The following is a 22183-nucleotide window of genomic DNA, read 5'->3' on the forward strand; positions in this document are numbered from 1 at the left end:
GGGAACAGCTGCGGCCTGAGTCACCCGGCCCGCGTGGGGAAGGCCGAGCCCCCAGCCCGGTCGAGGCCACGTGGCCCCTGCCCGTAAGACAGCGCCCACCCCCGCAAAGAGAGGACGCCCAGGGCAGGACCTCGGGGTGCCTGGCGCCCTCCTGGCGCCGCCAGAAGGGGGCCACCTCGGGGTAGGAGAGCGGGATCCGGCGCCGCCTGGTTCTCTCTGGCTCAGGGAAACGGAGGAGACGTGTGAGAGCCAAAGGAGGGATGAGCGGCCCGAAGTTACTCTCTGAGCGCCCGGCCGGGCGGCAGAGCTGAGTCGAGGTGACAAGATGGTCTTCAAGAGGCCTGCATTCTCCACCCAGAGCCCACTCCCTTCCTCTCGCTCCAGCTCCATTCCACCCCTTCCCTGAGTCAGCAGAGGGCGCTGCTGGCTCTCTGGAATCGGGTGGGGGCAGAATAAACTTTCAGAAAGTCCCCAACCTCACATCCTGGGAATCCCCCAGCGTTCTAGAGTGGGTGTTCCTGTCCCTCTCCCTCTTAGTCCCTTCTCCATTGTCTAGGGCTCCTGAGTAGTGAGCCGAGACGTGGAGGAAGCCCTTCCCAGCACCATTCCACCCAATCATGGCACGTCAGAGTCAGGTCCCTCCCTCTGGGAGAGGATTGCTGAGGTCAGCTCCCACCCCTCCTGGATCAGCCTGTTAACGGTAGAGGTGTGGGGAGGACACTAAGGCGGGCATGGCATATATCCCCTGGATTTCTCCATCACATTCTAGCGGACAGCCCACAGGGCAAGGCCAGGAGAGGACTGGAAGGTGAGGGGGTTGGTCTCAAGCTGCCACGCACCTCTTCTGCGTGGTGGTCCGCAGAAGGAGCTGTGTGAACAAGCAAAGGACAGAACCAACCACAACACCCCTGCCCCCCTGGCCTGGACCCAACCCCTTAGGTTCTTCTGGTCCTGCCTGAAGAACCGTTTCCTGAGCCTTCAGTACGTGTGCACAAGGAAGGAAACTATAAGAGCAGAAGGAAGGAGATCTGGGCTGGGCTGAGGACCAGTTTCCAGGATCACAATCTTCCAGCAAGACACACCAAGCCCCTTCTGGATTTTGCTTCCCAATTATCACGGCAGGCAGGCCGTGGAGGAGGAGCAAAGAAGCTGAAGAAAGGAGTTTCATCTGTTTCTGCCAGGCACGTGCTGGGCGCAGGGCCAGCGAGGTGAGGCAATTGGTGGCCCCGTCCTCTGCCAGCAGGCAGAACCGAGCCCACACTGTGAACAGAGGCAGAAACCCCTGGTGGCAGCTGGATGAGCGCAGAGGGAGGGACAGGTGGTGCCTCTGCCCCAGAGAAGAAAGAAAAAGAACAGATTTCACAGAGGTGGGTGGTGCGCTCCCAGGTGACCTTAGACAATAAAAGGGTAGTCGCTCCGTTCCAGGGACAAGGAAAGGGCCAAGTGTAAAAAAGGAGTAGTTTTCAAAGTCCATGGGGACTTCGGTGGTCCAGTGGTTAAGACTCTGAGCTCCCAATGCAGGGGACCCGGGTTCGATCCCTGGTCAGGGAACTAGATCCCACATGCCTGCCGCAACTAAGACCCGGTGCAGCCAACTAAATAAATAAATATTAAAAAAAAAAAAAGTCCATGACACGTTGGGGTTGGCCAGCTCACAGGGCTGGGGAAGGATGTGGTGACAGATGGGAGTGGGGGAAGGTGGGCTGAAGTCAAGATGTAGAAACTTTAGCTACCTCACCACCAAGTATAATGCTTGGTCTTTGACTGAACCTTTGCCTGAACAAACTGTGAAAGACATTTTGGGAACAGCTAGGCAAATCTGAATATTAACGGAGGATTAGACATGAGAAAGTAATTTTGTTAGCTGTGACGATAGTATGATTATATAGGAAAATTATTTTTTAAAGTTGCATACAAAAATATTTAAGGGTGAGATGTCCTGTCTGTAATTTATTTTGAAATACTTCATAAAACAATAGATGAAGCAAAAGAAGAAGACAGTCTGGGTGACAGGACTGTTGAGAACCTAGTGGCTGTGTGGGGTGTGTTCTAGAGGCAGAGGGGAGAGGGTGGGTGAACTCTCTTGGGATTGGCCCTACCGTGAAAGGAGAGATGAGTGTCTGGAGGGTAGCTGGTACAACATGGTCCAAGGGAGAGCTGATGAAGGCCAGAACCAGGGAAAGGAGGGGAAAAGCCTTGGAAAAGCCCTTCAGAGAGGGAAGATCAAACAATGGGGTGACTGCTTACCTGTGGGAGCAGGAGAGGAAGTGGGAAGAGTCTGAGATGACTCAGAGTTTCCAAACCTGGGCGCCCAGGGGAGAGGTGGTTGTCACCCAAGGCAGGAGGCACATGAGAGGCAGCTGGGTGGAGATGTCCCACCTAGAATTGGGGGTGTGAAACTCGGGAGGGAGTAGTCAGACTAGAGATAAAAAGTGATATCTAGGACTTCCCTGGTGGCGCAGTGGTTAAGAATCCGCCTGCCAATGCAGGGGGCACAGGTTCAATCCCTGGCCCGGGAAGATCCCACACGCCGCGGAGCGACTAAGCCCGTGGGCCACAACCACTGAGCCTGCGCTCTAGAGCTCGTGAGCCACAACTACTGAAGCCCGTGCGCCACAACTACTGAAGCCCGCGTGCCTAGAGCCTGTGCTCCACAGCAAGAGAAGCCACCGCAATGAGAAGCCCGCGCACCGCAACGAAGAGTAGTCCCCGCTCGCCGCAACTAGAGAAAACCCGCGCGCAGCAAAGGCCCGGCGCAGCCAAAAATAAATAAAATTTAAAAAATATATATATATATATATAAAGTGATATCTAAATCCATAGATGGGTGAAGGCCAGAGCAAGAGAAGAAAACAGAGACAGAGTTTTGGGAAACGCTTATGTTTAAGGAACATGGGGGAGTAAAGGAGCTGAAAGGGAAAGGAAGTTGCGGAGCTGGACCCCTGCACTCTGCCAGGCACTGTGCTGGGCACTTAGAGCCATGAGTTCATTTAATCCTCATGACAACCTGGTGAGGTCCGTATGATTTGTCCTGTTTTAGAGATAAGGAAACTGAGGCTCAGAGACAGGGAGTGATGTGCCCAGAGTCCAAGCAGGTAAAGGGCAGTGTTAGGATTTGAACCCATATCTCTGGGGGTTCCAAAGCCCGTGCTTTTTCCTCTCTCTCTCAGAGGTCAAGAGAAAAGAGAACTCCATGACAGGAGGAGGGGACAGTGGCCAGAAGCACCAAATAGTAAAGAAAGGTGAGATGCCAGAGAAGGCCATTGGATGAGGTGGCCTTTTCCAGAGCAATGTCAGGGCAGGATCCCAAGTACCTGCTGAGTGGGGAGTGGAGGCATCCAGGTAGGCAGGGGTGGAGCTGAGGTGAAGGTCAGGAGAATGGGACCCTCCTAGAGGAAAGCCAGGGGAAGGGCAGGGAGCAAACTGTGGCCAGTGCAGAGTACTGCAGCAGCTTGGTCACGCAATGGGAGAGAAAGGATGGGGCCAGGGAAACCCTGGAGAACAGACCTGTGTGGAGCTGGAAGGGAGAGGGCAAGAAAAGTCCATTCCTGGTCACCTTCACAGAGACAGAGAGTAGTGTGGTGGCTGCCGGGGGCTGGGAGGAATAGGGGGTTGTTGTTCCACTGGGTGTGCAGTTTCTGTTTAGGAAGATGGAAGAGTTCTGGTGATGAATGGTAGTGACAGTTGCACAACACGTGAATATACTTAGAGCCGCTGAACACTTAAAAAAATGGTTAAAATGGTAAATTTTGTGTTATGTATACATAATTTTTTAATTTTATTTAACATAATTTTTTATTGAAGTATAGTTGACTTACAAAGTTGTGTTAATTACTGCTGTACGGCAAAGTGATTCAGTTATACACGTATATACATTCTTTTTTTATATTCTTTTCCACTATGGTTTATCATAAGGTATTGAATGTAGTTCCCTGTGCTATACAGTAGGACCTTGTTGTTTATCCATTCTATATATATAAAAGCTTGGGGAATTCCCTGGCGGTCCAGTGGTTAGGACTCTGTGCTTCCACTGCAGGGGCCACGGGTTTGATCCCTGGTCGGGGAAGTAAGATCCCTCATCGAGATGCCTTGATGAGGCCAAAAAAAAAAAAGTTTCCATCTGCTAAACCCAACCTCGCACTCCATTCCTCCCCCGGCCCCCTCCCCCTTGGCAACCGCCAGTCTGTTCTCTATGTCCCTAACACAATTTTTTAAAAGAGAATGGCCTACCCCTCTAGCCTGGGAAGTAGGCATAGAGCCCTGTGTACCTCTGAGTGGGGAGGAGGCTGACCTCAGACTTGGCCTTCACATCACATCCTTCAGAGCTTTCAGCACCAACTCCAAGTGCTAGTGTCCAGAAATGCCACCAAGCCGCCTGATTAGCTCAGGCTTCTGTCCCTTCAGCGCCTGGCACTGGCTGGTGGTGGGTGAGTGGGGTGGGCTTGTCCCCTGCCCACACAGCAGAGCCAGGCTGCCCTCTAGCTCTCCAACCAGGGCCAGCAGCAGGGCATGGGGGCCTCAGGTGTCCCAAGCAAGGGTGGTTGCCATCTGAGAGCATGTAGTCATCGGCCAGACCCAGTGCAACACACAGTAGCTTGTAGCCAGCGCCCAAGGCCTCCCAAAGCTCAGATCCGTACAGAGTCCAGCCCCTGCTGCAGACACCTTCCCTCCACTCAGCAGGACCCCTGCCTGAGCCCCACTGGGAGGGGCCGGCTCAGAGATAAGACGCAGGTGCCCTGGTAGTAGAGGCCCCAGTGAACTGGGAACTTCTACCTGCAGAAGCCCTTGGGGGCAGGGGAGCATGGTAGAGGAGCCAGGAGGCATGCGGAAGGAGAGGAGGAAAGAGAGGGAAGAGTTGAGGAGGGTTGGAGAGGGACACAGAGATACAGGAGCAAATAGAGGAGAGTGGAAGACAAGGGAGAGGTTGCGGGATAGGAGAGGGGAAACAGGCATGAAGGAGGGGGTGGAGAGAAAGAAGAGGAGGAGACACGGATGGGAGAGAGAAAGGAAAAGGGTGCATCTCTACACTGGGGAAGGTAGGAAGGGTGATGCTGGGACTTAAGGTCAAGAGGTTGGGTCTGAATTGGGGGCCTGAGATTTCAATCCAGAGGCCCCAGCTTTAGATATGAGGGAGGCATGGGTGCTTGATAGCAGCTCCCAGAGGGCAGGGTTAGATCAAAACAAGGGCAAGGTTGGAGATGTTCTGATTGTTGGAGTCTGTGGGCATAGAGAGGGGCCTCCAGTCACAGCGCACCATAGTACCCAGGAGAACATCATCACTGCCAAAGTCAGCTTACCTCCTCACTGTGAGGAAAGTAAGGCCCAGAGAGATGAAGCCACCGACTCAGCCACCACGTGCAGATGAGAACCAGGGTCTTGACACACCAGCTCCGGGGCTGGGTGCACCACGTTCGCCGTCAGCATCAGCGCCCTGAGGTCAGAAGCCTTGGTGAGAGACACGTTCTCCCCCATGTGAGTGGGTGACTTGGACCAAACTCTCGCCCTCCCTGAGCCTCAGCTTTCTGCCACTTAGGCAGGAGGGAGACTACTCCCTCACCTCACAGGGCAGTTGGGAGGATCAGAGGGGAATGAAGGGGATCAATTTTGTTACCTTAAGAATGATAAAGTCTTGATCATACCCTGTTTTTAGACTCATGGGAGTTACGATGATTTCGCTTTGAGAAATATCTGGACGCCGCCCCACTTGAGATGGCCAAGGAAAGGGTTGGGAGGGACAACCCAGCCTCCTTTAGGTCCTACTCAACTTGGCCTTGGCCCAGAGTTCCAGCTCCAGCTCCACCCCAGCCCCGCTGCCAGGCTGCATCCTCAGCTCTCCCCCCACATTCTTACCCATTTCTTTCACTGCTCCTGGGGCCCCCAGCCCCTGACCTCTGGCCACTCCTTCCCCCTACCCTTGCCTGACTCCTGTCCCAGCCTCCTCCCAGCCTGTGTCACTGTTACAACAGGGTCAATGCAGACGCCCAGCTGGTGACGGGGCAGGAGAGGCAGCTGCAGCCCCTGGCCTTCCATGCACCACCTGGGCCAGGAGCTCGGCTGCTGTGTGGGTCTGGACCAGGACCTGGTCGGGAGCGCAGTGGTCTCCACCTGAGAGTCAGCACAACTAGAGTATCTCCTGAGAGGTAGCACACAAGAATACGGGAGAGGGACTTCCCTGGCAGTCCAGACTTCGCCTTCCAGTGCAGGGGGTGCGGGCTCCGTCCCCGGTCGGGGAGCTGGGACCCCACATGCCTCGCGGCCAAAAATCAAAACGTGGAACAGAAGCAATATTGTAACGAATTCAATGAAGACTTTGAAAAAATGGTCCACATCAAAAAAAATAATAATAAATCTTTAAAAAAAATAAATGAATCTGCGAGAAAGGAGAAAGAGGCAATGCGGGGCGGGGTGGTTAGCCCAGGTTTCTGTTCCTTGGGGCTGGATCAGCACATCTACCAGGGGTTTGAAGTCCCTAGAGAAGCAGACTTTGTGCTCAGACCTCTCCTTTTCTTTGACCAACAGCTGGAATAGTGGTGCCTCCTGCCAGCATAGTTGGGCCAAGGGGCCAGCCTTGGCCACCGCCCCCAGCAGGACCCCACCACGGGCCTGGAGAAGGAGCAACAGGAAAGAAAGACAGGAAGAGGTGGGCAGGCCTGGGGAGACCGAGAGTGAAGGTAGAAAGAGGGCACACCCAAGGACTGAGAGGGCTGGGCCTGCCCTGAGAACGTAGGGGGAGCGGATGGGGGCAGGGGCACTGGAGGAAGATGTGAGTCCTAGTGATTCTCCACTTGTATCCCACCCACCTCCACCCCCTCCCTCCAAAACGCTAAGTCTTTGGCTCCCTCTTCCCAACTTCCAACTTCTCCTAGAGGGCCTCGAGGTTAAAGAGGTTAACAGGCCTGCCCGACAATCCAGGCAGGGTAATTATAGGGTTTAGAACAGTGATGTGGGAGAGGATGGTAATTACACAGGGAGGTTCTCTCTGAGGGCTTCAGGGTTTGTGGGCAGGGACCTGGGAGGGGCCCATTCCACAAACAAACTCTCCCCAGCCCAGAATAGCCTCCCCACACCACGTTCCCTGAGGCTCCTGCTGGGCGGGCCAGGAGGGGAAAGCCCCTCCTAGGGAAGCCCCCCTTCCCAGCTGCTTCTCAATGGCCCAGCCTTTCCCCTCCTTGGAAGGACCTGCAGTGCCAGGGAATGAGTCCACTGACCCTAGTAATAGGGTCTTTAGGAGGACGAAGCAAGAAGAGATGGGATTAGAGGTCATGAGTTACTGCCCACTAAGCCCAGCTCTGATGGACAAGGCAGTTTTGGTGCATGGTAGCAGTGCAGGATAGCAGGAGCCCCTCCTCCTCACAGTGGCTCCCAGTGCTGGGGTCTGCAGCTCTGAAAGTGGTCCAGGTGTCTCTGGCCTCGGACCCTGGTGACCAGCTCCTGGGACCTGCAGTTCCTTTTCCTGAGGATGTAACATAAGGGACCCTCTACCCAGGGCTACACAAGCACCTCTTGCCTACAGCAGCTCTTGAAACCTCATCCCTGCTTCTCTCCCAGCAGCTCACGCCCTTCAAAGCTCAGTGCCTCCCTTACGCCCCAACCCACATTTGCTATGAACCAGTCAGGACCTTGAAGGAGGCGGGCCTGAAGGTTGCCTGGGTAACACCGGGAGAGGGGCACCCTTGGCAGGAAGACAGTTGCCTGGGAGACCAGGGCAGTGGGCGGGGCCCCAAACCCTGGTTAGCTAGTGTTGTGATGAGGAAGGATCTAAATGTCCACATCTCTCCAAATTCCTTTTCCTTAAAGCCAGCAGGGTCCCCTCCTCGGGGCTGGGTCTAGGGCAGCTGGAAGTCGGAAGCTCCTGAAAGAGACCTCCCAAGGTTTACCTACAACTCAAGGGAACCCAACAGTACCAAGCCTGAGGGAACTCAAGGAAAGAGGCAAGATCTAGGAGGGGGTGGAGCGAGAAACAAGGCTTAATACTTTATGATATAGAACTTCTTGGACTAGAAATCTAAAGTGAAAATACACAAAGTATGCAAAAAAAAAAAAAGTCGTTTTAGACCCACCTCCAAGCAGAAATTCCAGATTCGACCACCAGATGGCAGTCTTGCCCACTCATTGGATTAAATGCAGTCCTGTAACCCGCGGGAGGAAGCCAGGAGGCAGAAAATCCTTTCTGTCTCACAAGTTCCAGACTCTTGCTCTCTAGTATTTGGCAGGTACCCATAACTCCTTATGGTCATAAATATACAGTTTTCTTTCCCTAACCTGGCTCTGACCAGAGCCAGTGAGCAGGGTTCATTCATTCTTTATTCAAAGCCGTTAAGGAATACTTTGGTGAAAAAAGCTCCCGCTCTCTTGGGTCTCACAGTGTGAGGCTGATAAGTTAGGTAGTAGTAATGACTAATTATCTCATTTAGAACTGTGTGTCAGGCAGTTAATCTTCATAACTTTATGAGAGAGGTACAGTATTGTTATCTCCACCTTACAGGTGAGGAATCTGAGGCATAGAGCCAAGTTCACACAGCCAGAAAAGGGGGAGAGCTCTGGGGCTTGATCCCAGGCAGCCTAGTTTGAGTCTAGAAGCTATGTGATTAACCTCCATGACACACAGGATGGTGCAGGTATAGCTAGGAGTAGCATCTACTCTAGTCTTGGGAGTCAGGAATGGACTCCTGGAGGACATGTCCAGAATCTCATCTATACTGAGACCTGAAGAAAGAGTAAGTTGGGGGGCGGAGGGAGGGAGTGGAGGTAGGAAGGGGAGTTGTTCAAGAAGAGGAAACAACTTGTGCAAAGATTCGGAAATGATCAAGAGAAAGAGGGTGAAGGCTACATCCAGATTTTTGACCTGGGTGATTGTCATTCACTAAAACGATACAGAGCAGGATGGGGGCACAGTTCAGGGGAGAGAAGTTCTCTGTTTACCATATTTAATCTATGATATTTGAGGGTGTGTCCAGATGGCGATATCAAGGAGGCATCTGGCCCCTGAAAAAGGGGGCCAAGTCTTACTTACCTTTGCATCTCTCATAGACCTGCCGCTAGCTACATGTCTGGTAGGGAAGTGAAAGCTGGGCCACCTCCTCTGAGGGAGAAAGAGGTGACACCACCTCTGCTCTCAAGGAGTTTGCAATTTTGCTGAGGAAATGACATCAGAGAAACATTTTGGAGAACAGGATATGCCAGAATATGTGGTGAAGGTAATCCCTGCTCTGGGAAATCAGAAAGGAAAGCAAATAATCATGAAAAAGAAGCCCATGAAGGCCACGATTAATTGATTGTTGTATAATCCTCACAGCCAGTTGAGGGCAAGCAATGTGATCCTATTTTATAGATGAAAAAACTTGATGAAATGTTGAGATGCTCGTGTCTTGGAGGGAACCAGCTGTCTAAGTTTTTTGGTTTTTTTTGCTTTTTTTCATTCTGCTGCAGTCTTAGTTCTTGCTCTCCATGGAATGGATCATCTCTTCAAAGCTCCCCAGCTTGGTCCTCCTCATCCCTACCCAACCTTCTTCCTTCACACCTGGACCCCCAGTTTCTAACCTCATTCCACTCCAGCTCCCCAGATCAACTCTGTCCTTACACCCAGTGCTCCATCTAATGCAAAGTGGAAACCAATGTCTCTCTGTTCTGCCTGAGAAGCCCAATAACGTTCATCCACGTATTCAGTAAACATTGTGTGTGCCAGGAAGCAAGCAAGATCTGATCTGATCCCCTCAAATATTTTCAATCTACTGGTTATTTGTCTGTTGACCTCTAGGTCTTTAGACTCAAGAAATCAGCCTGAAGAAACTGAGGTCTGGGAAGAGGTATGCAGAACCAGAAGAAGTTAAGCACTTCAGGAGCATTTTAATACCTTGGCACTCTTATACTCTGCCCTCTGGCTGTACCCAGGGTTACACCTGAAGACTAGGGCTTGTCCTACATCTGGGTTTCTCCCCTTGAGACTTACGTTCTCCAACTAAGGCATCTGAAGGCAGACCTCTCTCTCATCCTCACCCCTGCAACTACAAGCCCCTTCTCAGACTTCCAAGACCCTGCAGATCCAAAAATCCAGAGGTCCAGATTCCTCTGCAAGCACAGTGGTCTCTGGCCCTGTTTCCTCGCACTCCTCCCCTAGTGGTCCCCAGTTCCTGCCTTTTCCAGCCTACTGACTCCCTTATCCCCTTATCAACCCTCAGTTTCAAGTACACGTTCTTCCCAGCTCTAAGTCTTCCTCTGGTCTCAGGGCTTCCCACCAGCTCTCCACCTTCTCAGATTGTCCCTGGTCTCTTCTCCTCCTATTCTTCCTCACTAACCCCCATGTCCATCTCTTGCTTCTTGATCCCCTTGATGAGCCCAGCCTGATGCTTCCCTCCACACCCTCCCCACTTCTGGTACTGGGCTACTTCTGATAGCTGGGGCTCCTCTGGGCTCAAATTCACCTCCTCCCCCTTGGGCTCTCAATGCTCCCACCAACGCTGACTCTCATCGCTGGGCTGTCTCTGTCTCTTCCCTCAGGAGTCTCTGTCTTGCCATCTCTGCCTTCCCCTGATCCTCCGTGTCTGCCTCCTCTGTGTCTACCAAGGTGCTCCCTTGGTACTGCCCAGTCTCTGGGCTTCCCCCGCCTCCCCCTCCTGATTTCTCTCCCTCTCTCATTCCCAGGGTTCTGGTCTCCGTCCCAGCAGCTCCTCTGCCCTGTTCCCATCTCTATGCACCCCTGACCTCCTGTGGTCTGGATCTGTAGACCTCCAGCTCTCCCCCCTGTCTAGCCATACCCTCTCTCCTCCCTCTAGTCTCTCTCCCCTATCTTTGTCTCATCACTCCCCCACTAGTTATGCCTGTCACTTTCCTTCTCTGTCTCTAGTTAAGTCTCTCCTCTCTGTGTCTTCCCCCCTCTGACCCTCTCCCCCTCCCCCCTTTGTCTCTCCCTCCTCTTCCTCCCGCTCTATCTCTGTGCCTCTGGTCTGTGTCTTCCCCCCTTTATCTCTCAGTCTCTCCTTGATCTCTCTGACTCTGACTTTCTCTATCTCTCCTTTCCTCTCCCCCACCCCAATATCTCTGTCTCTCCGTCTCTCTGAGCCCTCGCTCCCTCCCTCTCTCTCTTTTCCTCGGCTCTCTCCGGCTCCCTCTCTCGCCTCGGATGACAGCGCTGCCTCTTTTGTTGGCTCCGCAGCCAATCGCGGCCGCTGACGACACGGGGGCCGGGGCTATAAAGGGCCTGGCCCGGGCTCGGGCCCCCCCAGCCGCCCGCCCCGGCCGCCCGCCCGCCCCGCCCGCGCGCCCGCCGCCCGCGGCCCCCCCGGCCCCCCCTCGGCCGGGCAGCCCCCAATCCCGCGCCGCCCGGACCCCCTCCTCCTCCCTCCCTCCTCCCTCCGCCCCCTCCCCGCGGGACTCCGGCGTCCCCGCCCCCCAGTCCTCCCACCCCTCCCCTCCAGCATGGTGCTCGCGGCCCCGCTGCTGCTGGGCTTCCTGCTCCTCGCCCTGGAGCTGCGGCCCCGGGGGGAGGCGGCCGAGGGCCCCGCGGCGGCGGCGGCGGCGGCGGCGGCGGCGGCGGGGGCCGGGGGGGAGCGCTCGAGCCGGCCGGCCCCGTCCGTGGCGCCCGAGCCCGACGGCTGCCCCGTGTGCGTGTGGCGGCAGCACAGCCGCGAGCTGCGCCTGGAGAGCATCAAGTCGCAGATCTTGAGCAAACTGCGGCTCAAGGAGGCGCCCAACATCAGCCGCGAGGTGGTGAAGCAGCTGCTGCCCAAGGCGCCGCCGCTGCAGCAGATCCTGGACCTGCACGACTTCCAGGGCGACGCTCTGCAGCCCGAGGACTTCCTGGAGGAGGACGAGTACCACGCCACCACCGAGACTGTCATTAGCATGGCCCAGGAGAGTAAGTGGGAGGCGGGGCATGAGCGGTGGGGTGCTGGCTCCCACTCCGGCTCCGGGAAAGTGAGTGGCTCCCGCTCCGAAGCGGGGAGCTCCCGGTTGCTCCGGCCGGAAAGCCTTTTCTGCGAAAACTTGATGGATTGGGGGGCGGGGGCTGCTCCACAAGTTTTTCGAGCTGTGGAGATGGGCTGCGGAGTTGTGTGCACGCCCCGCTCCCGGAGGTGAGGGGGCAAACGGAAGGGGTTGCGAGATACCGCTTCCCACCCTGTGTGTGTGCGCGTGTGGTGTTGGGGGTGGTTCGGGGAAGCTGGGGTCCCCCTGCAACAGAGGGCAAGGGACAGCAACTCAGTCCTGAAGGGCCCTGGTGGAGAGGCTGGAGAACAGAAGCGGGAGGCTTCGGAACCCCCGCAGTCCCAGCCGGGCTGCCGTGCTCTCCGCCTCCCAATGGCCCTGGCACCAACTCAGCACCCCTTCCACCTTGGGCTTTGCAACGCGCCCCCCGGGGCTGCAGAAAACCTAGTGCTCCTCTCCTTCTCCCAGGAATGAGATCCCAGAGCCCTGTATTTCTCCCGTCAGCCCAGCTGGCACCCGTCCCATCGGGAGCCCTTCTGACACCAGGTCTCCCAAGGGGCCGGGAAAGCTGTGCCTTCTTGGTACTAACCGAGCTCAGAGAACTCAACTCCATTGCGCTGGCGCTTAGGGCACCGATTTGGCAGCTCAAACCTTAGTGTTGTATCGCATGTTCACACGCCCTTAGCCGCAACCAGAGTTGAGGAGAGAGAGGAAGACCTAGGGGAATAAAGAAAGCAATAGATGGGGGGGAGGGGGGGACCCAGGCGTCCTAGTCCCTGGCCAAACGGAAGATGAACATGTTAATAGACTTGAGCTGCTTTGAAATTTTATGGCCTGGAAAATCCAGGCCAACACTGTCCCCCCCCCAAACCCCCCAGCTCCCCCTAAGGTCAGATGACTCCCTTTTCCCCTCCCCCACTGAGGTCTCCCCCATCCCAGCAACTCTAGGGAGCCAGGCCCTCCCTTATGCCCTAGTGGTTTGGCAAGTCGCCCCCGACCCCACAACTGTTTGGTTTTATGGCTCTGAACAGAAGAGGGGGAGACCGGTTTATTGGCAGATGGGTCATAAAAAGCTGGGGGCTGAGGGGAGTCCTAGTGGCCCGCCCCCCAGGGAGAGGCACAGGAACCCAGGCGTGCATCCGGGAGGCTGAGTGCCTCACACTGCCACCAGTTTTTCTGTGACCCTAACTCCACAGTACCGGTCAGGGCTGTAAAGAACTCTCGGAGGACTAGGAAACTAACCTGGGGTGGGGGGTGGGAAAGCCTAGGATCTGGTCTTGAGTTCCTCAGTCTCCCTTCTGCTCTTAAGGCGTCTGCTTTATAGAAGCTAGGGTCAGTCTGAGACTGGCTGAGGGCAGGGGTGGGGGCGGGGATACCAACAGAGTTAGAAACGGAAAGTGGTAGAGGGATTCTGAAAAGAGTTTGCTGGAAGAAGGTGAAGGGTGCAGAGGAAAAAGATACTTTGGTCTGTGTGGTGCAGTGTGTGAGGATTTCCAGAATGAGTGATGGAGCTGAGGACTTCCCTTGCTCATTCTATCCCTAGCATCTCTTAACCAATAGGCCTGAGCCCAGAGTTAGCTCTGGTAATGGGGATGCAGGAAGTGAACAGACACTGCACGCACAGTTTGGGAAATGCCGGTTAGACTCAGGGGCTGGGGAGGACGGGGAAGGACACCAGCAGGTGGGGTCCCACCTCGTCTTCTACCCTTCTGCCACTCCGGGACTTGGATAACTAGGGAACTGGGTCTCCATCCAGGTATTGTACGTCCCCTTTAAGAGCCAAGCTGAGCTCTTAAGGGAGGGAGGGGGAGCCGAGGGGCGGGGAGGGAGAGAGGGGAAAAGGAAAAAGAGACTTTTATAGTCTAATCCCCAGGGACCCGCTTTAATAAGAGACTTGTGCTCTGCTAATCGGGGGAGGTGTTTGTCAGCAGCGATGGCCTCTGCTCCCCTCCCCCTTCCTCCCCTCCCCCAGCCCTCAACCCTGGACCCCAGCCCCCACCTCTCCTAGGCTGCAGTGCCTGCCCTAGTTCCTCCACCCTCTCAGGCTCTCCCACCACAGCCTTCATCCTGGGAACCCAGCCCCCTTGCCCTTCTGGGAGCCAAGCCCAGCCCCTCAGTTTCTCTCTCTCCTCCCTACACCAAGAGGCCCCTGCCCTCTCAGTCCAACCTCCTGCCCCTAGGCCTTCCAGCCAGGGTAAGGAAAGTGTGTTTGGTGTTTGGGAGTGGGGTGTGAGGGAAGAGGAGGAGGTGGTGAGCAGAGAGGGGGTTGGGCTTTTGCTGAAAATAGTGCAATGACCTCTCTCCAGAACAGAGCCGCCTACTAAACCTGACCTGCTGCCTGCCACCAACCCGGATCAATCCAACACAGATGTGGCTCCTTCCCCTCCCTTTGGGAGCTGGGCCTGTGTGTGTGTTGGGGACTCTCTCAAGCCCCTTGTTTCCCTCTGTGGCTCTACCTGCTTCTTTGTTCCTCCCTCTGTTTCCTTCCAACCTTTCTCTCTACCCCACTAGTCTTAGCTACTTCCCTCCTTTCGGCTTCTTAACCCCCACTCACTCCTTTTGCATCCCTCCTCCTCTCCCAGTGTTCTCCAGTTCCCAAACCTATTTCTTCTCCCCCTACCATGATCTTCCACTCTCTTCCTTCTTTTCTCCATTTCTCTGCCAGTCTCTTCTAACATGCCTTCATCTCTGTCTCTTCTCTATTCTTATCTCCCTCACCATCTCCAGTCCCCTGTTTCTTCTCCTTTCCCTTTTCTTTCTCCAGATGTCTTCATCCTGTCCCCCTGTGATACCAACTGTCCTCATATCCAGTGGGGGAGAAGTGTATGGTGATTCCCGGGGGTGAGGATGGGGGACTCTGCCTGAAGGAACCAAAGACTTAGAGAGATGGGGCCCTGGAGCCCAGTCCCCCATTACTAAGCCTTGGGTCAACTTACATAGGGACATATGTTTAGAGTTTAGAAAACTAGCGATAAACCAACTGAGAAACTACTGCTATTTTCACATTATTTAATGCTCAGCACTCCTGTAAAGCAAGGATTATTGTCGGCAGCACTGAGAAGCTTGGTGAATAAGCTCAGATACTGGTTAACGAGTCAGGCAGTGATTAAACCCACTGCAACTGTAGTCAAAGAACAGTGTTTAGATGCCAGGAAGAACTTTCAGGCACTTGCCTATGTAATTTAAGATTGGGAGTTTAGGGAGTTCATTCAGCATGCACTTACTGAACATTGCCCGGGTGCTATGGGAGGCAGTAATGCTACAATGGTGAGCAAAACAGAAACAGCATAGACACAGTGTCTACTCTCATGGAGGTTAGTACCTAATGGTGAAGACAGGCAGGGAAATAAAACAATCCCTATACTGAAATTAGGCATAGCGTGCTATTTGGATTGTTGCTTGCCACTCTCCATCTCACCAGCAGCTACCCTGCCCCAGGGACTCTCCTAATCCCCAATCTCCACTCCCCAAACCCTACCCCACGGCACTATCACTGAAGCTCCAGCTGGAGGATAACTGGACTACCAGTGCCCTGGGACTTTCGAAAAGAACCAAGGGAAAGCTGCAAAGGAACTTTTTGTCTTGTGCCCCGAATATGTGAAGATCTTTAAGTACTCCTCCCCATGTCACTTGAAGTATCCTCCTTCTCCTAGGGTGGGGGTGGGGGAGTGCTGATGAAACAACAGATGATAAATTCTCCATGATTATGCAGACCTGGGCATGATACTAAGGGCTTGGACTTCCTGATCATCCTTACATCGCTCTGGAAGCTCATTCCTGACTCTTCCTCAGGCTATTTAGCGTGAGAATGGATATTAATATCCAATAGAAACATGATTTAGGGCACTCCCAACTGATTTAAGAGATTAGAAAGGGGAGCTGAGAGGAGATGAAATGGAAGCAGAGGCAGGTATTGAGAATCATCCTTTAAACTCAAGAAGGGTCAGTTTACGATCCAAAACAAGGGGAAATTGGCCAAAATGTAAAGTTGGGATGTTAAACCTTTGTAAAGACTTATTGGCACTGGACTGAGAAACCAAAGGAAGCTTAGGGGAGAGAAGACTGATTAAAGTTGATCTGATGTGCTGAATACTATTTCTGATGCTTTGGGAAAGTAGGAGAAAAAATACATGAAGGTAGTGCTTCCCTTTCTTAAAAGTGGAGGCATTAATGGTGATGAGGAAGCAGCAGCTGAGGGAACTTTTCTCAGGGTCAAGGGACTGAGCAGTCAGATGCATGGGCAGTGTTTGAGTAGTTCCATTCTCTTGGGTGTGTTATTTCTGCTGGGAATGATGGAAGAAGCCTAGATTTGAATTCTGGTTTACTTCATGGAATAAATTTAGCCCACACTCCCTATCTGGACCCTGGGTTATCCATTCCCTGAGGCCATCTGTTTCGGGGGGTGTGCCGGGCTCCACCTGGCCACCAGACAAAACAGAGCAGAAATGGGGCAAGGTGACCTGAGGACAGCAGGTGTGATACGAGCTTTGGCTTTTATAGAGAGCATCAAAGGTTCAGGAAAAGTTGGAGCCCTACATGCTAGGGAAAGTTGGAGGAAGGGAAGACTGCAGGTGGAAGAATTCCCTAACAACTATCTTTGCAGGTTATCTGGTAGAGAGGAACCTCTGCATTAGGGCAGACAGATTAAGGAAGGGGTGTAGATCAGTAAGGCCTGATAGAGCCGTTATCTTACAGGGAGAGCAGGGGTGCTGTTCTAGGTACCAGTGACATGGTAGTCAAGAAGACAGGCAGGGAAGAAGGGTAAGGAACTGGAAAACACAGGCTGAGGAGTCTGAGTTGCCAGTGTCCCCCTCCACAGACTTTGCTGATACTGTGCCCCCTTCTCTCTCATCAGCCGACCCTGCGGTGCAGACAGATGGCAGCCCTCTCTGCTGCCATTTCCACTTCAGCCCCAAGGTGATGTTCACAAAGGTACTGAAGGCCCAGCTGTGGGTTTATCTCCGGCCTGTGCCCCGTCCAGCCACAGTCTACCTGCAGATCTTGCGACTGAAACCCCTAACTGGGGAAGGGACCGCAGGGGGAGGGGGCGGAGGCCGGCGTCACATCCGTATCCGCTCGCTCAAAATTGACCTGCACTCACGCTCCGGCCACTGGCAAAGCATCGACTTCAAGCAAGTACTACATAGCTGGTTCCGCCAGCCACAGAGCAACTGGGGCATCGAGATCAACGCCTTTGATCCCAGTGGCACAGACCTGGCTGTCACCTCCCTGGGGCCGGGAGCCGAGGGGCTGGTGAGCAGGGAGCCTGAGATACTGGCAGATATGTATAACCTGGCCCTGAGGAGGTGGGGTGTTGGAAATGGTAGACCAGAAACGTAAAGTGGGTTAGGGACCAGCATTATTTTTCTAGAGCCCAGAGCTGATTCTAGAGGAGAGTTAGGTGGTGGTAATGGGGTGCTATCCCTTTTCAGAGATCCAAGGGGGCGACAGTTGAAAACTGGATTTGGGGTGAAGTAAATCTATTTGAGTAAATAGATTCATGGGACGACAAAGATGGGCTGTTGTTGAGACCTTGGGCCAAGGGGCTGATGAGGATCAGGTTGCCAGAAGAGACAGAATTGGGGAAGGTGAGTTGAGGGAGAGGTGGCTAGCTGGCAAGAAAAGTGGGTAAAAGGCAGGCTGGGGATGGGAGCGTTGGAGAAGCTGAGAAATCAATAGTCTCTGTTCTGATGCCCCTGTTGAGGGGCAGGTGAGTAGAAACAGGGAGTAAGAGCTCTGCCAGGCTCTATCACATCTATTTCTCCTCTCCCTCACCCCCAGCATCCTTTCATGGAGCTTCGAGTCCTAGAGAACACAAAACGGTCCCGGCGGAACCTGGGCCTGGACTGCGATGAGCACTCAAGTGAGTCCCGCTGCTGCCGATACCCCCTCACTGTGGACTTTGAGGCTTTTGGCTGGGACTGGATCATCGCACCTAAACGCTACAAGGCCAACTACTGCTCCGGCCAGTGCGAGTACATGTTCATGCAAAAGTATCCGCACACCCACTTGGTGCAACAGGCTAACCCAAGAGGCTCTGCTGGGCCCTGCTGTACCCCCACCAAGATGTCCCCGATCAACATGCTCTACTTCAATGACAAGCAACAGATTATCTACGGCAAGATCCCTGGCATGGTGGTGGACCGCTGTGGCTGCTCCTAAGGTGGGGGACAGAGGATGCCTCCCCAGCAGACCCTACCCCTAGACCCCCCAGCCCTGACCCCCTCCCCCCAGGCCCTAGAGCTCCCTCCACCTCTTCCGATGAACATCACACCTTGTTCCCTGCCCAAGCAGTGTGCAATACAACCGAGGGAGGCAGGTGGGGAATTCAGGGGTGAGGGGTTTGGGGGAAAGGGGGAAGAAGAGGGGGCATGGTCAGGTGGGGAGTTTTTGAGGTTTGAGGTGAGAAGGTTTGGCAAGAAGACAGAGAGACGTAGAGACAGAGGTAGTGCAGAGGAATAGAGACAGAGGAACAAAAAGAGCAGCAGTGAGAAGAAGGCAAAGGGATAGATGCAGAAGAGACAGAGACTAGGCAGAGATAAACCCTGAGAAAGAGACAGAAATGCAGTATTGAGAAAGCCCCACACCAAGCCTCCTTTCTTCCACTGGCAAGGTGAGGGGCTTGGTATGGTCTGGGGAGATCCCCTGACTACCATTCTCAGTAAGAGAGGAAATCAAAACCCATTCTTAGCTTCTTCCCTTTCTCCCTCCAGCAGTGGGTGGGGGAAGGGAAGTGAGGGCAGGGGCAAAAGTGAGGATTTGGGAATTTTATTTATTTATTTATTATGACTTTTCATTTTTTGGTATTTGGCTTTACTGAAATAGATGGGCCCCTGCCCACTGTGCCCTATTTGTCCCTTATCTCCCAAACCCTGTTCTTCCTCAATACTCACCTACTTAAGCACTTGTTTAAAGCTTCCAGGGTTGAGAATGGGAGTAGAGGGCAAGAGGGCTGACACATGGAAGTTTCCAACCCAAAATCACCCTACTTAACCTTCCTGAGCCAAACGGGTTGAACTGAATTCCAGCAGTCACAGAAACAGTAAGAGGTTAGGGTTTAGGAGCTGGGGGGGTGGGGGGTGGGAGGGAGGGGCTCAACATCCAGTATCTGTATGAGAGCCACGAAACTAACCCTCAGGTCTACCCTCATAGTACTGACTTAGGCACAGGTGTGGCCTGCTTATGCCCAAATTCCCCCCAGCCAAGAGAGAGACCAAAGAGCCTGTGGAATGCCTCTGCTCCCAGCCTCTATCTTCAGGTCAATAAAAAGAAGAGTAGAGCGAGCCCAGAGTCCCCAGGTCTGGGAAGGGTCAGGAGGGGTCAAGAAAGGAGTTGTAAGGAGGCTGAAGGTTACAGGGCATTTGAATCCAAATCACTGCTCTGGGCTAGGGAATAGGGCCAGCAGACCAAGGTGGAAGGGATTCTGGAAGGGGGACATTTTAGTCCCCCAACCCCAAAGCTCAGGGTGGAAGGGGGTAGAACAAAGGAGCAGAGTGTCTATAATTATTTTTATCTTTTATTTTTGGAATCTAGCAGTACCTGGCAGCAGGGAGGGGACAATACAAGTGGGGAAAAGCACCTGACAAGGCCAGTTAGGGCAGAGGTTGGGAAGGATGGAGACTCCCTGGTTTGGAAAGCTAGGAAGCAGGCAGGGACTGGTTGCCACTCCAGGTCACTAGCTGGGCCTATTCATTCCTCCCACAATCCTGATCCACCCTCCTCTGGACTCACTGTGCCTCAGTTTCTTCCCCTCGATGGAATGAGAAATAGCAGCACCCGCCACAGCCAAGAGATGAATTCTGAGCACTTACCACGGGCACTTTATGGACATAAAATACCTCTCGCTGTGGGACAGATAACCAGGGCACCAGAGTAGTGGTGAAGAGATGTGAGGCTTAGAGGAGTTACAGGCTTCAGAGTACACGTTCCCCTCTGCCTCCCAGCTGGACAGTGCCTGAAGACAAGGAGCTGAGAACCTCCGGATCCACACCCTATCCGTACCTCACCTCCAGACCTCTTGGCTCCAGGCAAGAGCCTAGAGCATGTCAGGAGAGGAGGGAGAAAGAACCTTCAGCAAAATAGTCACTCTAAGTAAAGCCAGCAGTTGTGGGTCTGATGCAAACAGTACTGAACTAAAGTAAGCCCAAGCTGGAGAGCTGACCTGGAAGGCTTGTTCTTCCCAAGAGCATGACTTTCCTGCCTGGCCCAGCTGGTGGAAGGGGCAAAGGTATGTGGCCACACCTGGAAAGGTGATGTTGGTGAGTTTTGGCATCTTATTCCCATTCCCACAGTGAAAAAGTGAGATATTTCGGTACCAGAACGGGCAAGGGCTGTTAAGTGTTTCAACTTGCCTCCTCCCAGATAGCAGCTATACTAACCCCCAGCCTCTCCTCTCTGGCCCCGTTCTTCATCATTCCTTATGCCCCAATCTTGGAGAACAAGATACACCTGACCATCAACACTATTCACATTTCCTTGGTGGAAAGAAAGGAACAGAGAAGTGAAGAGCAGAAGACGCCTCCTCCAAGGGCAAATGCCCGTGTCTGTTGATCTTGGCACAGGGTGGGGGCTGGGCAATAGGCATCAGGTGACTTCCCTCTACAAATTCTAGAGAGCTGGGGCATTAGACTTGGGGGACACTTAGAATATGCCCCTTTAATGCCACCAAATAAAGACCTTTGGGGGAGGGTCTTTCTCTTATGAACATAAATCTATGAGTTGAAGTCTCATTCCCCTGGTCCTCCTCACCCCCAAAGAGGCATGGGGTAAAGAGGCTTGGGGGCACAGCCCAGCAACCTAGTGGGAACTAGTACTCCCCTCTCCCACCTTATGATGTGTGTGGACCTGGCCAGTGCCCCTCTGATCATAATTAGTGTAATTATTATTTGTGTATTTGTTACACCGTGTGCGTGATTGCCTTTGTTTGTTAAGGGTGTCTGAGGAGTATGGGGCTGACAGGGGCACTGGAATGCCGGGAAAGGACTTCTTCACTGAGATCAAGGCTTCCTGGAGGAAACCACTGCAAAAAGGCCATCAGGCAGTTTTCAAGTTATGTGACAGAGGGCAAAGATGGCCATAGGGTGCTCTGAGTTTTGGGATGGTCACATGACACAATCCAGCACTTGAACCTGAAAAAAGAAAAATAAAAGCAGTCAAAGAGTTTAGAATTCAGTGATGAGCTCTCCTCCCTAATCAAGCGCCATGTTTACACCTTGGAGACCAGGAAGCAGAGGATCTGAGGGAGAATGAAACTTTGTGCTCAAGGACTAAGAAGATGGGGGTCTTGGAAGCAATGAACACTAGGGTCATTTGGGACGAGGGCTGGGACATGCAGCCCAAGGGAGGTTGGGCAGAGGATGGGAAAGAAAGGGAACCTAGTACAACGCTTCACTGGAGGCTTGATCCTAAACAGTCCCAAAGACTACAAAACCCTCTCCCAGCCTCCACAGAACAGAAGATCTAAAAGTCCTCTTGAGATGGTCCAGCTAATGTCTATCCTATTCTGCAGTTCCCTGACCCTACGTTTCCTCAGCAAAATTTCAACAAAATCCACAAACCAACCCAACTTTGAACTTCCAGTGTACCAAGAGTGGTTAAGCATCTTAAGTATTCTTTGATTCTACTATAAAAATGTTGCCCATATACCTAGAGCACACTTCCCAGGGCATGAGAGTGGGGGGTAGCAAAGGAATCTTGCTTTATAACTGAAAAGACAGGAAAGTTCCTGTAACATCAATCTGATCCAGAATGGGGGACAATGTGGGTTCAGTGTGCCACCATGCTTTCCCTGTCCTGTCAGTTCTGTCAGCAGATTGACCCCACCTCAGACCAACTACAAGTTGAGGAGGACTGAAGTGCTACATTGTATCCTCTCCCCAATGAACTGCTTTATCTACATCTACCCTTAACTTTTGGCCTGAGCTAAAAATAGGTTCCCCCCCTCCATTGCTCATTGTTTCCTACATTGAGAGGACACACAGAAGAGACTGCAAGATGACGTTTATCCCCAAACATCCTGCAACCTAATGGATGAGGAGCTGACCTATACTCGGTCTTTGCCTGTGTCAGGGGCCCCAAGCTAAGAACCAGCAGGCAGTGGCACTTAGAGCTTCTGGTGTGTAGTAAGGCAGAAGTAGGGAAGTCGATGCCCCCAGCCACAACGTCAGCTTTCCTGCCAGTGAGCTGGGGGTAAGGGAGCAACTGGGACTCCTCCTACCTCTTCCCACTCTCTGAACCCCCAAATGCATCTGTATATGTGGTA

General features: G+C 53.4%; 1 protein-coding gene and 1 long non-coding RNA gene across 2 annotated transcripts; both read left to right on the forward strand.

Moving 5' to 3' along the window:
* Positions 1–11: 11 nt before the first annotated feature.
* Positions 12–11109, forward strand: LOC137202028 (uncharacterized). Its single transcript, XR_010932441.1, has 3 exons — positions 12–1367; positions 3171–3242; positions 9430–11109. It is a non-coding gene; the product is annotated as an uncharacterized lncRNA (long non-coding RNA).
* A 285-nt stretch (positions 11110–11394) lies between these two features.
* Positions 11395–21093, forward strand: GDF11 (growth differentiation factor 11). The gene is made up of 3 exons (XM_067696888.1): positions 11395–11854; positions 16778–17175; positions 17704–21093. Exons 1-3 carry the CDS (start codon positions 11416–11418, stop codon positions 18082–18084), a joined length of 1218 nt encoding a protein of 405 aa, XP_067552989.1. The 5' UTR covers positions 11395–11415; the 3' UTR covers positions 18085–21093.
* The last annotated feature ends 1090 nt before the right edge of the window (positions 21094–22183 follow it).

This window comes from Pseudorca crassidens, chromosome 11 (genome assembly GCF_039906515.1).
Source record: "Pseudorca crassidens isolate mPseCra1 chromosome 11, mPseCra1.hap1, whole genome shotgun sequence".
NCBI classification, from domain to species: Eukaryota; Metazoa; Chordata; class Mammalia; order Artiodactyla; family Delphinidae; genus Pseudorca; species Pseudorca crassidens.